Here is an 18185-nt window from a genome sequence, read left to right as displayed (position 1 = left end):
TATTTCTTTATTGAATTTCATTATTTCTAATTTTGATATTAATTATACAGAATGTCTCTAAATCATCAGACAAGTGATTGAATAGTTGTATCACGTACAAAAATAAATCAAATTTGAAAATTGTTGAAATATAATCTATATACAATTGTGAAGCAAAACGTTTATCACTTAACAATCTTATCTCACTCTCAAAAAAAAAAAATTCCCCATATGAAATTCTATTTGAAATATGGAAACATGGTAAATATGATCTCCTAAAAAAAATTTTTCCACCGAAAAGAAGATTTACATATATAATATCCACAAACTTTAAGTTTTTATTAAATCAGGATTTTCAAGAATGAATTAAACGAATTTCCCTGGTAAGCCGATATTCGAATTTTTCACGAGCTACCGTAGATTCCATCAACGAAAATTACATCTACCAGTGTACCTCTCTAGTCATTAGTGTCTTTGTTTCTTCCATTTTCTTTTTTTTTTTTCGTTCAACGAGAAGAGGTGGGCAGAGAGAGGGTCGGGAGGGCTGGAAGGAAAGAGAATATTAAAAACTTTTTCCATAAAGCGTCTTCGCAAGTCGAGACGCCGTTAGACTGAGCATGAAAGCCTGCTCCTTGCAGTTTCAAGCGTATCCTCGCCGGTTTTTTCGAATTAGTTCAGACGGTTTTCCGCGATTTCCCTTTTTTTTCCTTTCTTCTTTTTCTCGCCTCTCGGGCAAAATGAGCGCGCTGTGGCCTCTTTCGAGAATAAACGCGGAGACAGGAGTGATGGAGAGGAAACAAGGAAGATAGTGAAATATAATTTCAATGAAGAAACAAGCGAGTAAAGTGGTTTTTTTGGATTTTTAAACGAATGTAATATTTTTATTATGGTTAATTGATAATTAATAGAGATTTTGTATTTTTCGTTAACATACATATGTGATTCAAGTTTCTTTTTTATGATATAAATCTCTTGTTAATTTGTGAAATCTAGTATTGATAGAGGAACGTTAAAAATAATGGAAATATTCATCGTATACGAGAATTATTCAAGAAAATTGATTGTATTTTCATTTCAGAGATAATTTTCATAGAAGTGTATGTATATTAGAAATAAACAAATTATCTAGGATTGAAACAAATTATTTTTGTTTTCATTTCGAATGATTGAAAAATTGTATGTATTATCATATATATCGATTTTTTTCTTAAATGACGATTAAGGAATTTGTTTGTGTTAAAAGGAATCTTTAAGAGGAATTTTTTTTAATAATTTTTAAAGAAATTTTTTACAAAATGTAAAATTGTGAAAAAATAAATTTAAATTTGTTTTGAAACTTACAAAATTTAAAATTTGAGAATTTTCTAAAGATATTTTATAATTTTATTTATCATCGTCATTGATTGACAGTTCGATGAAATTTGCGTTATGAAAAAAAGTCGGGTTTAATTTCATGAAAATTTTTATTTTGAATGTTAATAATGAAAAAGTATAAAATATTTGGAGAAACAAAGCATACAGATCGATAAGCACGATGGTACACGGTGACATAATCGAAAGGTTAATTGGAAATGCATATTTGCGAATGGAGCTAATTAAGGAAATTGGATACGCAAAGATGATTAGGAATACGATCGAATGCACAACAAATTAATTGGAGAAGATATTATTACGGAAAAGTTCGTCAAAGCTAATGATAAACCGTCATCTCACAGAATGGAATATTTGAATAATTAATTAAAGAACATTTTTAACTATAAAATAGCTTGTAGTTAAATTAAAATATACAAAATTATTTACAATTATATTACTTTGTATATCGAGAATATAATTAAATATCTTTTAAATAACAAACATACGAAGATGATTTAAATCGTATTTCTCTATTCCATATTTTTTATGGAAAAAAGTAGCAATAAAAAATTAGCAAAAATATTAATAATCACTAAATTGCAGATGCATGTAAATTCTGATTAATCCCCTAAATAAAAATAATGAATATTTTAAATATTTTAAATATTTTATCACGTATGTCTTGCGAATTTTTGTATATTTGAGTTTCTCATCACGGTATAAATAAAAACACAATAAATTAAAATATACTCTCTTTTCTCTTATCGAGGCAATAAAACAATCTACCTATCATTTTAATTAATACATCAGTGAAAAACGAATTAAAAAAAAAGAAAAAAAAGAAGAACTATCTATTTACATTCTCTTCATCCACGAAGAAAAATTTTCATACAATTTAACTATATTAATTCCATCGTATAATACCCATCCCCATTACATCCTTTGTAATACCACTATCCCGGTTTCCATTACGATAATACTGCTAATTCCTCCGCGAAAACCCATTACACCAGGTCAGGATTATCTCGAGCCGTAAAAGAAAAGTCACATCTCGAAAACGTACTCCCTTTTCCTTCGCCTCTGCTTCTTCCCCTTTCTCGCCTCTGCATCGTGTTCCTCTGTCCATTCTCTCTCCATTCCAAACCTGTCTCATTCGTGTCACAAACGTGTCCCTTCCCCACAAATGTGTCCAATCACCGATGATCAACGATCATTCGTTGATTTACGTACGCGTTAAATTCTCAACATAGCCTTCCAGTTATTCCCTCGAAGAGTCATTAAATAATCGAATAATCGACGTTTCGTCAACAAATAAACACCCTCTTCGGCTGAGGCTGAGTATGAATCAGCTTGCTACGAATCGAGAGGGGTAGAGGAGGAAAATGTCCGGTTTTCTTGTCGCGAAGACAAGAGTTTGGCTCTAACTCGGCGTGATGGATCGGTGATCTCGTGCAACGTGCAACCCATTCATCTGGCACGACATTGAAACAGAGCTGGCTTGTAGTCCTTGTTCCAAATCTCTCGATCGTGCTCTTTCAGACCAATGTTGTGCCAACGTCTTGTTTCATTTGTATTCTTCTTTTTGTGGATGTGTGTGTTTATTTTTTATCTCATTTTTCTTTCTTAAATTTTTCTTCGAATGATTTCCTTTCTTTGTTTCTCGTTGATGGAATTCTCGTTGAAAAGAAAATATAAAAAATCTTTTTTTCTTTTAATAATGATAACTGATTGAAAAAATTGAATTTTATAAAAGCTTGAGATTTTTGTCTTTTTTCTTCAATGAAAAGTTGATTGAAAGTCGAATTTTCCTCGGAGATGTAATTTAATTCATTTTTTCTCTTTTCTTTGTTGTCTTTATTCTTCAATTATTCTTTTCTTTTCCTCTGATAGTTTAAAATTTATTCAGCATTCGATGATGATGATTTTTTAAAGTTGTTTAAATAAATTGCATGTAGGATTTGATTTGAAAAATTTCAAATCTATATGAAAGTTTGACAGATTAAAAATTAATTTTTTAAAAAATATTTCACGATCCATGCACTTTGAAATTTTTATTTTTCATTCTAAGAATTTTAAAAATAATACAATCGTGAGAAATATTTAAAAAAAAAAAGATCATTGTATTTTCACATTATTTTCTTTCGATCACATTTAGCCACATTAGACACATTGGATTATTTTTTACAACAGAAATAAAATTTTGCACTCTGCAATAAACGTTATATAGAATTCATAATTTGCTTTGATTACGATTTGGATGATTATAAGTATCGTTTGGAACAATTTTACTTTCAAACAGAGCACAGAGATTGTATGCATAGAATTTCCAAAAAAACAATATTTTCTTTTTTCAACAATTTTCTCATATATAAAATAAATTTTTTTAAATAAGTAAACGTAGAAATAAAAAAGATCACTAAATATTCTTCCTCAAATTCACCAAAATCACTCGAATTAATCAATGAATTCATAAATTAATACGTTAAAAAATGGGCAAACTATTCACCTTTTCACAAAAGTATTTTTTCAAAAATTTATCGAATAGAGAACTTATCACTCAATTTACATTCACTTTTCACAAATCACTCTTTAATTTCTTTTTTGTACATTCTTCTTTCATTGTACATCTTTATTAAAATTCAACTAGAAGAAATCAAATTATTCTTTATTAAATATTAAAAAACCTTTAAAAATTCCTTGAATCCATACTAAAATGTCATTCTAACACCGCCAATAAATCACCATAAATTCTGCTAATTTTTTCTCCAAATAATTTTCTCAAAATTGAAATCTTTAAACCTTGAATCGTCAAATCGAAACCTATATAATCTTTTTGCTTCAATTCTCAAAGTCAACATATTTTTTGATACATTAAAACCAATCATCCTCTTTTCATTAAAAATCTTCTCCTTTTAACAAAAATTAAAGATCATCTTTAATTCTCTTCAAAATTTCTCTAATTCACGTCAAATCACACGTTAACTTCTATGATCACCATAAATTCAGCTCAAATTTCTCCAAATTTTCTTCAAATAATCTTCTTCGATCAAACTCATGATTTTCGATTTAAAAATCAAATATCAAATTATTTTAATTTTTAAAAAAATCAATTTATCGACTCAACAATCTCAACATATCGGGGAAGAAAAAAAAAAGAGAAAAACACGAATGTTTCGTGACCGACACGGTTGTCGTTTTGGATCTCTGAAGAAAACTAGTCAGCCGATGACTGGATGAAGCCCGTCAGCCCTCTCCTTATTTCTCGGTCGCGCGCGCGACTATTTAAATCTTTTGTACTAGCTGCTGGCAACGAGACCAGTTTCGACCAAGACTCTGTTCGTCACGTGGCAAAGAGATATTGGTTTGTTCAGGTTTGACAGGGATCTTGGAGGGATCGTTTCGTAGGGATCTTCTTTGGGGTGGTTTTCGCGGTTTCTTGGTCGGTTTCACCGCTCGAAAGCCTGTTGGCCAAAATTTATACTTTGGAAGAGGGTTTGACTCATTGTGAAACTCTTTGTTGGAATTTCGCTCTCTCTGGTAGTTTGGTGAATGTTTGGTGGTGTTGTTCGTCGAGGAATCTTTGTCTGGTGTCGGTGGAATTTCATTTTTTATTATTTTAAATCTCACCATTTCGTAATATTTTGTTTTGTTAATAATTATTCGTTGTATATTTTTTAGTTGATTGAGAGTTTTTCTTACGAAGATGATAGATGGAAATTTCACATAATTAATAAATATATTGAGCAATTCTTTATTATTTGTTAAAAAATAAACATAAAATTAAAACATAAAAGCATGGACAAAGAATTTAAAAAGTTTTATTGATTGTTATAAACTTAATTATAACAATTTTCACGATGACATTGTGTGAAAATTTTACTAATTCCAGTTTCATTGTTTCAATTTTTCTTAAAAATAAATTTTTATGAAAAAGTAACGTGAAATTTTCCTCTAAAATACTACGTAGAAATAACAATCTTTGCTACATCATAATATAATATTATTGTTAACAAGTTTAAATTTCAAAATAATCTACCAAGAAATATGAAAATTCCTTGGAAAAGGATTTCCAATAAATGATTAAATATAATATAATCCTTTTCAACGTATCTTTCTGTTAATTCAGATATTTTCAGCTATCAAAAACTATCATAAATTACTTCGAAAATTTCTTGTATATTTACTTTTTTTATTATTTAATTAAAAATAGTCAAATATTAATATTGTACATTTTTTCATATCTATAGCATAAAATCAAATAAATATAAAATTTTCTTTTTTGTTTAATAATAAATTTTAAACGATTAAAATAAAAATACAATAAAAATAAACTTTTCAGTCAATAATTTTTTAAAAATTTTTAATTTTAATATTCTTTATTTAATACAATCCTAAAAAAGTAGCAATAATAAATTTTCCAAAAATTTATTCTCACTTTAATTAAAGAAAATTTATTGTCACAATTTCTAATAGTCTTCCATCATAGAATCTTCATTAAAATACACAATCACAAATACATGTTATTTTAGTTTCAAGTATTTTCATTCAATTCCAATCTCAATTTCACAATTCATCTATCTCGGTGAAAAATTAAGCACGGAGAAGAATAATAAAATAAATTTTTCCGAGTTTCAAATTTCATCCATCCACGATAAATATCGTGACAAAAACATTCTTGATTTTTCTCCTAGGCGTGAAATACAGATGAAAGAAAATACGTGGGATGACGAATCATTGATTAGGACGCGGTTTATTTCTTTCACGCACCAATGTAATCTGTTTTAGAAACGCCTGGAAATAATCCAAGCGTGGCACGAGGGATGTCTGGATTTTCAAGATTCCTCGAAGTGTCCCGGGGAAGAAACGTAAAAATTGTTGACGAATAGAATTGGAAAAAATGAACGAATTTAGGATTATTTCTTTGAGTCTGAAACTTGAATGAAAGTTGAAGTTTTTAAATTGTAAGCAAAAAAAAAAAAGATTTTTAGATTCTTATTTTTGAAAAAATATCGAAAGTTATAAATATTGAAAATATGTAAGTTTGGAATGATTGAGATTTAATAAAAAGTATAGATCCTTTGAAGGTACGTATAAATATTTTTAACTTAAAATTTTATTTTGAAACAATTGGATATATTTTGATAATTTATTTTTATCCACAAAAAAGTATAGTATAATTCTTGTATATTTAAGAATTTCGTAACGAATAGCATGGTTTTTAATTTGGTATAACATTCAACTTCTTGCTCAAAATTGTTTACACTAGTTACAAGAGAGCTTAAGATTAAACTTAAACTTATACAGTTAGATGGAACGGACAAACAAATTTCAATAAACAAGTTTCTCAGGAAACGTAAAGCCAAACAAAGTTGGCCAAAACCTGAATCCAGTTTGCGAGTTCATAGTCCTTATCATAAACATTAAATTATTATTTCAAGCCAGTATTCAACTTCAAAAAATAGACTGTATATAGAATTAAAGAATTAAGAAAATTAAAAAAAAATAAAGAAATCTTTTCTCTCGTTTCTTTAAAATATTAAATGAAATATAAAGTTTTTACAGATTCATGAATACTTTAACAGTATATTTCTCTTATTACGATTTCCAACAACGATATAATAAACGGTGAGCAATGTTAACATGATATGAAACTGTTTTAATTTTCAAAATATATTTTCTCCCGCCCGAGTTGAATGTCGTTCGTCGAGAATCGGTATAGAGACGACATCTGGGTTTCTAGAGCTTTGGTAGAACGAACGTTCTTCGTGGGCGGGCATTGCTGCCAAAACAAAGCTTTTCTTGGCTCAACGGATAAACAAATTTTCGAGAAAATAGCTGAGTTTTCGCGATTCTTCGCCTATATGAAAATATTCGACACATTTTAAACATTTCATCGTTCACCTGTATTTCTCCATCAAAGTTTCTTTCATTCTTTATTAAACTTTCTTCTTATTGGGCACAATTTCATTTATGCGCTTCCTGATAACAAATTTTAGAATTACTGACATTTCTATTTTCTATTTTTCGTTGTGCGATAATTCTTTTGGATATTCAGATAATAGTTTTAAAATCACTTTTCTATTTTTTTTTTTTGTTTTAATCGATTAATATCAAATTTTTTAGGATATCTAGTTAGTAATTTGTAAATTTTTTTTTAATTTTTATTATATTTATGTTTGGTTTAAGTGTTTTAATAAATATACTTTCATTTATTATCTTACTCATTTTTTTTTATCATTTTTTTTTAAATATCCTATTCTATTTTAAATGATATTAAATTATTTATATTATTTTCAATTAGAAATTTTGAATTTGATTTTCCTATTATTTCAATATTTATTTCAATATAATTTATATTTAGTTTAAGAAATTTATAAGCGTTTATAATCAATTTCAAAATTTCAGAGAATTTATGAATTTTCTAAAAGTTAATAAATTTCAAGAGAATAGAGCGTCCCTATTAACCACTGACAAATTTTCACGGAAGAATATCCGACATGATTCTAGAAAATATAACGTATGTCATCTAAATCATCCTTATGATTCGAATATCTTCCTCACGTCGCACGAACACCATTGAACACTGCTTACATAATCAGTCCATTTACGACATATTTCAATCTAAAATGTTTATACAATATATAACGCACGTTTATTCTCCTCAAAATTTCAACATTACCCATATTGATACTATAAATCTGCATGTAAACCCACAAACGTATTATTTCTAACTTTGTGTAAATGTAATAGATAAAAATAGAAAGAAAGAAAGAAAAAAAAAGAAATCAACATACTCACCGTCATTAGAATCTTTCAGTCAATTGTTTAAAATAGTGAAGAGATCCATTTGAATCACTCGTATTTTATATTCGTCACTATCCACAATTTCGAAAATTCCACTCTCGATACATCAAATTTCGATAAATATTTTTGCGAATTAAAGAGAAATTCGAAAAATTTGATTTTTCTTTGATGCAAATTTTTTTAATGCAATAAATATTCCATTATATTTTATACTTTTTTTCTCTTTTTACTTATTGCACAAATTTAAACTTGATATCTAAGATTTTTTACAGAAGAAGTATTTATCAGTAATATTTATCAATAATTGTTGAGATAATAATTATTAAATAAAATTTTCGATTGAGAGAGATTGAATGGGCTGGAACTGCCATGGACAGCTGCCGGCCAGACACGAAGTTGGCGCGTTTGGCTATGTTTCGAAAATAGTTCGCACCGGATTCGACGATGGTGCGTCTATTTGTGGCGGAAAAGAACTGATCAAACAGTGCTGCCAACGTTTGTGAGCGAAACTCTCTAACAGCCTAGTGAAAACCGTTTCCCTTTTCAAAAACATCTAACTCTAGCCTATATTTCTTTCGAGACGATTTATTCGAATTATGTTCTTTTTGAAATTTCTTCTTTTCATTTTGTAGATTTCTATCGAGTTTATTATATTTTAATTTTTTCCCATAAGAATACTCTAACACTCTATTATATTTAATTTTTCTTTAAATATAAATTAAATGTTTATTATTCATTATTTATAACTAATCGAATTATAAAGTTATTAAGAATTTTATTCATGATTATGATAATTTAAAATGAACCTTGTAATAAATAATGTAAATTCATAATTGAAATCATATCTATATACGAGCATAACTGTTTTCAATAAAAATTTATCGCTTATTACGAAATCGGTCAGGAACATCTCTGAACAACATTAACATTTACCAACACAGTAATCCGATAATATCATAAATCCTTTACCTTGCTCCACTTCGGCGTTAATGTGAATAGTCCTCAGTCTAAGCTCCTCGTTCTCATAAATCATCCCCCTCGAGGATTTCCGGTCGAGTTTCCTGTTCGGTTTCACGCTGCAATCCCTGCGCCTGGTCCTCAGCATCCCAGCCCCACTAACACCGGCAGTAGTCGTCATCATTTTCATTAATTTCAACAACAAAAATCTCACGATCACAACAACAAAAAAAAAAAGAAAAGAAAAAGAAACGAAAAATATCACTTCAGATAAATTATCTTTTAATTCGTCTACGTGTTATGTTTATCTTATCATCATCGTTTCTCGAAATTTAAAATCGAAATCGAGATTAAAATCACTGTCCTAAATGCAGTTTTCCTTTAAAGAAACACAAAGGAGCACTAATGGAGAAAATTGCGCGTTTAGGCTGATTTTTATTATGCGTGATTTACTCTCTTTACGATCAACTATTAACTTTTTTCCAACAGAATAGTTTGTAACTTTCGCTTGATAGCCGTGGACACGTTGGAACGTATTGCGCCATTAAGAAGCGAGTTTAAAGTCATGGGAGAAGCGTTCAAGTGGCGTTTAATCTCACGTGAAGCTTTTAAAATTGGATTTGCGACGTTGAACTACCTTCAGATTTTCCTCTTTATGGGCTTCCCTTCCGATTCTTCTTGTTTTGAACTTCTTCTCCGAAATCATTCTCTCTTTTCCTTGATATTTCGCGAATTTTATATTTTTCTTCTAAATTTGTCTCGGGTCCTCTTTCTTACAATTAAATAAATTCAAAATTCTTTTTCTTCTCTCTTACTGTCTTCAAACTCTCTCTTTCATCCGATCCTCAATCCTTCTATCTTTCATCTCGATCGATTAAAAAAGATCTAAGAAAGGAACTTGTATCGAAAATTCAACGAGTTATCGTCATTTCCACAATAAAATTGGAAACACGAGGCGCGGAAACACCGCGCTTCCCATCCAGTTCCGGAATGTCCGCGCCTCGCCCAAAAGGATTTGTATCGTCCGTACGTTTATCACGCGCTCCTCCTCCACTCCTGCAATTTGCCCGCCCATTATTCAACCGTTTATCAGCGTTTTCGACCGTCCACCACTCCTCCCTCCACCTTCCTTTTGTATTTCTTTTCTTGTGTATTTCTTTCAATTTATTCGCGCGAGGTTTTACCCGGTCGCGCGATCTTCCTCTTCCGGCTCCTCCCTCCCTTCGCTTCGATTTCTCCCTGCCTTCGATTTATCCGCGTCGCTGATCCGAATTTATCGCGGCCGAATTTTTTCTCCCAGTCTCTCCCAAGGGTCCAACGTGTTTTTCCATATAGGTTGCAGTGAAATTTCGACTCTGTTTGCCTCTACGAAAGATCTGTTTTCACAGAGAATACTCGAAACCTCGAGATCCTCTCGGTGGTATCGCTCGCTCTCTCTCTCTCTCTTTCTCTCTCTCTCTCTCTTTCTCTCTCTCTCTTTCCTACGAGAGAAGAGGATCTTTCGGAAGATTGGAGACAGGGTTGTTGGCTTCCTCGTCGTTATTTTTGTCGAGGAAATTTCAATTCGACGTTGGAGATTCACGATGAAAATTTCTAATGAACATTTTCTTTGGAATTTTTTCTTATTTTCGCATAAGTGGATTGCGAATCTTATTGGATTCTTCGTTTTAATTTTTGAGTTTGATTGAGTTTTTCTTTTTTTTTTTCTTTTTATGAAAGAATTTTTTAGAAAAATGGAGATGAATTTTGGGTATTAGATCGTTGTTCTTTTTTAATTCTTATGTGAAATAGTAGAATCTTCCTTTGTTTTAATTTTAGATTCTTCAAATATTAAAAATTTCGTTCTTCATTTTCTGTATAGATTTTGTAGAGGATAGATTTGTTTCCAAATTGTATCGTTTCTCTGAAAAATGAAACAAAATATTAATTTCTTGAAATCTAAAAATTGTATTTAATTTTAAATAAATTTAAAATTAAATTAAAATGAATAATGATCTAAATATCTTATTTTGGAATTTTTAAGTATAGTTGGTTTTAAATAAAAAGTTACAAGATTATTTCACGAGTGAAACGTTTGTTTCCATTTAAACAGCTTATTTCATGGAGCGTTTACTACGCGAAACGATCGAATCCGAGAATGCAACTGAATAATTTGGAACCAGCTAATCAGTTTAATACCAGAAATGCAACAAATTGCTTTGATGATCCAAATTGTAATTCTTGTATATAACACGTAAGCCTGCAAATGCAATTAAATTCGAATGCGTTTCGAAATTAGTAAAATGTTATTAAAATTGAATTCGAAAATTAATTATCATTATTACGAAGATAGATCGTTATGTGCAATTGATTAAAAATACACGATCAATTCGATTTTAAAATTCATTATTGTATTTTACAAAAATTAATTAAATTTTCTTTTAAAATAAAAAAAACGAAAAATAGAACAGTAAGAAAGGACTTTTTCACGAATCATTATGAAAAATTATAAAATTGTATTAATCTAAAGAAATATTTATAATTGAAGTATATTTAAATAAGTATATTTATAATTGAAGTTTAAAGATTAATATTTATTTTAGAATTTCTTTAATTCGATTGATATTACATTACATTAATCTCACATATCCATTATTAACTTGTAGACTTTAAATCAGATTAAACCTAATTTAATTCTCTTTCTATTCTCACAATCCAATTATTTTCAATTTCATCTACAATTCTATTTTTTAATTTTAACAAAAATCCAAATAAACGATTAATTATCACTTTGAAGCGACCAGTAGAATCTTATCTTACGAAAAACAGCAATTAAAAAACAAAATAATTAAACCGTGTTCTTACATCCCACTTCATATCTCTGTACGTATCTCACATCATATAAAGAAACATTATTACAAAAAGCACTTCGCTAGGCAGCATATCCACCCGCTTTTTTCCCCGGAAAAAAGAAAGAAAAAAAGAATTGTATCTACTATACAAAGAGTTAAACACTCGTTGTACCGAGTTGTGGAAAATAACTACAGACAAAATCGAATGAACATGCGTTCAAAGGACTCCACGCAGACGCCATGAAATTGAAACCCTTCCAGGCAAAAAACCAACCGAATAGCATGAGAATGAATTATTCAACGGCATATAGGAAGGGAAAAGGAAAAAAAAAAAAAAGAAAAAAGATGAGGAAGCAGTGTTAGCAGGTTTACAAATTTGATATTTGGAAAAAAAGTTCGACAAAAGTTCGAGATTCATTCTAGTTTCCGCGCGAACTATTCTGAATGATGGTCTATTAACACATTCAATGCGGTATCAAAAAAAAAAAAAAAAAAGAAAAAAGGATGAGAAAAAATGCAACGAAATCCAAAATGGCCGTGCATACTGATGACAATACTTGTTGAACATGTATGCAAAAAAAAAATCAACAAATAATTTTTCATTTTTTGGAAAAATCGTTCAACCGCCATGGAGTGTTAAGATATTGATGAATGAAAATAAGTGAAACTTCTATCTTTCCTTATTAAAAGATATTAATTAAAAACATAATTAATGGTTTACGATTTTTAAGATAATATCATTAAAGTAACATAAATAGAATTAGTTCAAGTGAACAGTTTTTCAATACAGTTTTAAAATCGTAATAAATTTATTTTTATTACTATTTATTAGAGTTAATATTTTTACGTCTTAATAATAACTTTGAATAAGAAAAAAATAAGAATGATCGTTAACGATATTTCAATAATACCATCAATCATTGAAAATCGATGATACAATATCGATGATCAATAGTCACAATTCTAATTCACATTTGTTTGCAAATAACAAAAGTATCGTGTCCACTCTAGAACAGTGCGGCATTACAATAGTGTCTAAATTCGCAAACAGATTCTTTGACGCACTGTTTCTCGAATAAATACTATCCACTGTTCGCAGACGAGTTCACTGTAACTTGTTTATTTTTCATTGTGAAGTGTCCACGTTCCCATGCTTCCTGAAAACGAGCGTGGCATAACGGCCTCAACCAAAAATTATAATGCCGTGTTTACATTAGTTAAAAATTCGCGAGTATCGTATTTTCCTCATTTACAAATAATTCTGAAAAACAAATTCTTGCAAACTTATCTGAAAGAGTATGTATTGGATGCATTCACTTGTATCTCGGAGATATGAGTGGAATAGAAAAATATTTTCGACGGAAAGCGTTGATATAATGTAAATCTATGCTTTGAAGACTGTTTTTGGCTCTGATTCTTCTCTCTCCCTTCTCTCTCTCTCTCTCTCTCTTTCTCTCTCTCTTTGTATGTATCTGCGACATGAGATCAAAGAGGGAATGGTGAAGGTTGCGAGAGAAGCAGAGAGTATGAAAGCAAAGGTGCGTATCGTTGTGTCATTCGTTTGTGGGTTTGCCGCGTTTTTGGTTTGGAAAATGGGGGGATTGAAGGAAGTAGAGGATGAGAGAGGGAGAAAGAAGAGAAGGTTTAAAGGCGATGGATGGAGAAGGGATATTGGGGTAAAAAAAAGGCGCAAAAAAAAAAAAAAATAGGGAGAAAGGTGATTCAGAGATAAAAAAAGTGACCGTCGTCGTAAAGGATTGAGAAATGTTGAATGAGAAATTTGAAGGAAGATTATAATTTTAATTGAATTGCATTTTTTAGTGAAATTGTTGTCTTTGTTTTAAACGTACGAAATTTTCAAGCAAACGTAACAAATATTTTAAGATTTTTGAGTCACTAGTCAGATTTTTGTGTGTGATTAGGAAAGAGAAGAATTAAAAAATATAGAAAAATTATAAAAGGAAATTATAAAATTATAAATAATTATAAAAGAAGCAATATCTTACAATAATGGAATAAAATAGAAAGAGAAAAAATAAAAATGAAAATGAAATGAAAGTTAAAGAAGAGAGAAGAAAAAGGAGAAATAAATAAAAGTAATAAGTAATAAGGAAAGTGATTAAGAAAGGTGTAAAACGAGAAAGAAATGTAAGATAGTGAAATAGTAAAAAAAAAAAAAAATGAAGCAGATATCTCGGTTTAATTGGAAAGGATAAGCTGGAAAAAATATTAGGAAATGAAGAAGGAATCTTAAAGGGCGATAGTTTAAGAGACATGACGATGAAAATAAGAAAAAGAAGGGAAGAATAAGAAAGGTCAGTTTGGAACAAAGAAAGGTAGAGAAAATGACATTGAATAAAGAAATAAAAAATTTAGCGAGGAAGAATCTAGAAAGGAGAGAATTAAGAAAAATGAACGTGAAAGAGAAAAATGCAGAAAGAGACATTAATAGAAAGTGAAATTGTGACATAGAAAAGAAGAGGATTTTAAAGAGGGGAAGTCTAAAAGAGATCTAAAAGCTTGAGAAATTACTTAAAGAAAAAAATAAAAAAAATCTGAAATAATTTATTAATTAAAATCTGGATAACATAAAGAAACTTGAAATAAAATTTAAAAATGTGAAATATTGTGAAAACAAAAACATTATGATAAAAATGAAATATTAAAGAGTAAAAAAAGAAAGAAGTCAACAAAAATAAATTTAAAGCTTAAAAAAATCCCAAGAAAAAATCTGAAGGATCTAAAGCAACCTATTAATAAAAAAATTTCATAAGATGAAAATACACTTAAATAAAGTTTAAAAACATGGATAGATAGCGAGGAAAAAATCAGAATTATGTGAAATGTTTCAAACATTTGAAATGGAAGGAAATAAGAGCCTTGGAGCAAAAACAAGTTTGAAAGAGGAGGAAACAAAAAAAAATTAATGAGAAATAGAGAAACATTAGAAGAAATCGTATAGACAGATCAAAAGATATGAAAATTCAAGCCTGAAGAGAGGTTGAAGAAAGATCTAAATAGAAGAATTAAAAGAGAGGGATGCAGAAGAAGTGTTCTTCATCTATAGAGGGTAACTCGTAGAAGAAGAGTAGGAGAAAATCTAGAGAAAGAAGGGTCAGAGACTAAAGAGATTAAGGCATGGAATCCTAGAAAAGGGGGAGCTCAAAGAGACGTACACGCGGATTAAGAGAGAAGGGGATCAAATGAAGAGGGATTAAGAGTCAGAGATTCGGAAAAAAGAAGCGTGGTTCAGAGAATGGAAACGGACATGTAAGTATGAGAATAAAAAAAAAAAGAAAGATTGAAAATAAATCAGAGATTAGAATAAAAATATGAATATTATTCAAGCGAAGATGGAAGGATTCGTGGAAGAAATTTATTTTCATTTAAAAAATTATTATTTTACAAAAAAAATATTAAGAAAGGCAAATTTTTATATAAATGTCTATTCCTTCTTGAAAAATAAGTTTATTTTTAATATATATTTCATTTTACAATTTTCTATAATTTTAAAATAAATGAATAAAATAAAAATAAAATTTAATTAAATTAGACAAAAAAAGTAAATAATAAAAATTAAAAGAATTATTAATATATAAAAAAAATCTATTACACATAGAAAAGTCTGAATATTATAATGTAAACATTAAAACGAGAAAAAAATCTAAAAGATAGATCGAGAAGAAGAAGAATGAAAAGAGATAAAAGCAAAAAGAGAAAAATATTGAAGAAAAATTCAATATCAAGAGATACTTTACAATTGACTTATAAACAACTTGTTCACAACGATTTCCTCTACAATTATTTTGAACTCTCTTGGATACCGTAATTAGAATAGAAAATGCAAGGTTTTCTGGTGTGTTACGATCTGGCGATTATAGTTGCATCAGCGGAAACAAGGTTAATTTGTTCGAAGAAGCATGCTTCACATGTTCGAATATGTTTGTTTGCTCGTGGCTGATCTGGTACGATATTACTTCACTGTCGTTGATTATTAAAATCTGATTTTTTAGAATTTTCCGCGTTGATAGAGTATCTAATGTGTATTTATTTAGTAAATTTTTAATAATTTTTAAATTTCAGTATTCTGTGATTTCCACATTTTTGTTTTCAGATTTTTATTTAATATTTCTAAACATATTTTCATTTCTAATAAAGTATTGAGAATATTAATATTATTTAAATAATAATTATAGAAATATTAGTAAAATATTAGTGTGCATATGTAAATTATATACTCACTTTTTATTTCATATAGTTTATATTTAGTCAAATTATATTGTATCATCTTTATAATTTTTACGCAAGCAAGAATTTCTCTTTTGCACTTTTTTTTGTGGAATTTTTTTCAGAGTATAGATCCAGTTGTTTCAAACTTCAATGTTTGTTATATTCTCAGTGCTGTAAACAGAAACTCCCATCAAAATATTTCAATATCTGAAAATAATTAATACAAATATTAGATTCTTGGTCTTAAATTTTAATCTAATTAAATTCTTAAAACGAATTTATTTATAAATAAATTTATTAAAAAATTATTATCTATTCAAATTAATAACTTTAAAAATTAATATCTAAAATGTAAAAATGATGAAAATACATCATAATAAACGATAATATGAGATAAAAACCTATATACAAACATATTAAAATTTATAGATATTATAAATAATTACTGTTGAAATACTAAAAATTAATATATTAGATATTAATATTAGATAATAATATTAGATTAATATTAGATAATAATTAAATAAATAATAATTAAATAATTATATATATAAATAATTAAATAATTAAATTAATTAATTAATAAGAGTAGAATATATATTTTTAATTTAACATAATTTTTAACATAATACCATATTTCCCTCAAAATAAATGTTAATAAAATTTATATATTAATAGTATACATCACACCAAATCATTCAAATACCCATTCCTCGAAGAAAAGAAGAATAAACAAAGAAACGACAATCAAGAAGAATTTAAAACTTTCTTTCTTTTCACCATTCCTCTATTTTTTTTCTATTCCCTCGAGAGAAGTTTACGAAAGTGGAAACAAAGTTCCAAGATTTCCCGTCACTTTCGATGAAATATTCGTGAGCGTAATCACGTTCATTTGAAGCTGGATGCATTTTAATGCCGCGTGTAAATCGCGGGGATTCCAAAAATTGTCGCGCTTCAGGACAAAAACTTAGGGTTCGTTAAGGATGTGCGAGACACTTATCAAACGACGAGGGAGTGGAGAGGAATTAACGAGTGTCCTTTCACATGTCACATGCCAGTCCCGTGATTAATTCTCCATTCTTTTACAAGCACTTTGCTTAACTTCAAATATATGTATCAATTTTTGGTAAAAAAATTAAAATTAAAATATATAATATAGGATAATATTTTTTAAAATAATTAATGATTTATGGTTCTATTTTTTTTGTTGGAAACGAAAATTATAATCCCTAATGTTTTTCCTTAATTATCAAGAAGAATAACTGTAATTTGTAAAAAAAACTTCTATAATTAAATTATAAGAAACAACAATTATTATATATATAAAATTCTATGTATTCTATATAAAATTCTAATCTTTTAAATAATTCATAATTACATAAAGATGTAAAATTTCCAATGGATAATAAATTTCATCTATCTTTCATAAATAAAGTCACAAATGAAAAATCACAGAATGCTAAAGAAAAATAAATTACGTGAAAGGAGATGTTAAATTCTCAAGATTCTCCTAGAATTTCAATTTTTATCATTAAATTAAAAATTTTTACAATAATATTTAACTTTATTGTATTTAATCAAAAGAATTATTTTAAAAAAACGTAAAATATCAAATTCTATTATATAAATATATTCTACTTTCTTTTCTTATTCATTAACGGAAAAAAATTATAATACAAATTTCGCTCAGTGCTAAGATTCAGAAACATCAATTCAATATTCCGAACGTTATATATGTATACAAATTATTATTATCGCGAAAATAGAAATTGAATCAAGATTATATTTCGACGCGAATTTGGTTCAGAAACATTTTTGAGACGCAAAATATACTATAGGCCATCTGGTGGTGGCGCAATTTAACGATTTCCGGTTGCGAGTTTCAATACGTATTTCGATGGTCGTTGGTTACGTTCGATAAACCCGACGATGTAAAGCAGACGAGATGTTAAGATGAAATTACACGACTAGGGAAAATTTAATTTTCTTAAGATTCCCTTCGTAACTTGTTCATAAATCTTCCTATAACGT

The 18185-nt window shown here is 28.5% G+C and overlaps 2 protein-coding genes across 10 annotated transcripts in view; one reads left to right on the top strand and one right to left on the bottom strand.

Annotated features, from left to right (window-relative positions):
• The window catches only part of LOC108000938 (tyrosine-protein kinase transmembrane receptor Ror), a 277660-nt gene that overhangs the window by 90084 nt on the left and 169391 nt on the right, over nt 1-18185 (top strand). The window lies entirely within an intron of this gene.
• Nucleotides 1-18185, bottom strand: part of LOC108000940 (uncharacterized) — a 55783-nt gene that overhangs the window by 26805 nt on the left and 10793 nt on the right. For 4 of the 9 annotated variants that reach the window (XM_062077770.1, XM_028668242.2, XM_017061649.3 and 1 more), the window contains exons 2-3: nt 16167-16361; nt 9106-10996 (exon numbers count right to left, since the gene is read on the bottom strand). In XM_062077770.1, the coding sequence (XP_061933754.1) occupies nt 9106-9283 (178 nt within the window). In that variant the 5' untranslated portion in view covers nt 9284-10996; nt 16167-16361. Of the gene's footprint in view, nt 1-2395; nt 4585-8130; nt 8648-9105; nt 10997-16166; nt 16362-18185 lie in introns of those variants that run through there. The other 5 variants (XM_062077774.1, XM_017061650.3, XM_028668241.2 and 2 more) reach the window with 4 other exon arrangements.

This window comes from Apis cerana, linkage group LG8, assembly GCF_029169275.1.
Source record: "Apis cerana isolate GH-2021 linkage group LG8, AcerK_1.0, whole genome shotgun sequence".
NCBI lineage: Eukaryota > Metazoa > Arthropoda > Insecta > Hymenoptera > Apidae > Apis > Apis cerana.
This window is presented reverse-complemented; position numbering and strand designations above follow the sequence as displayed.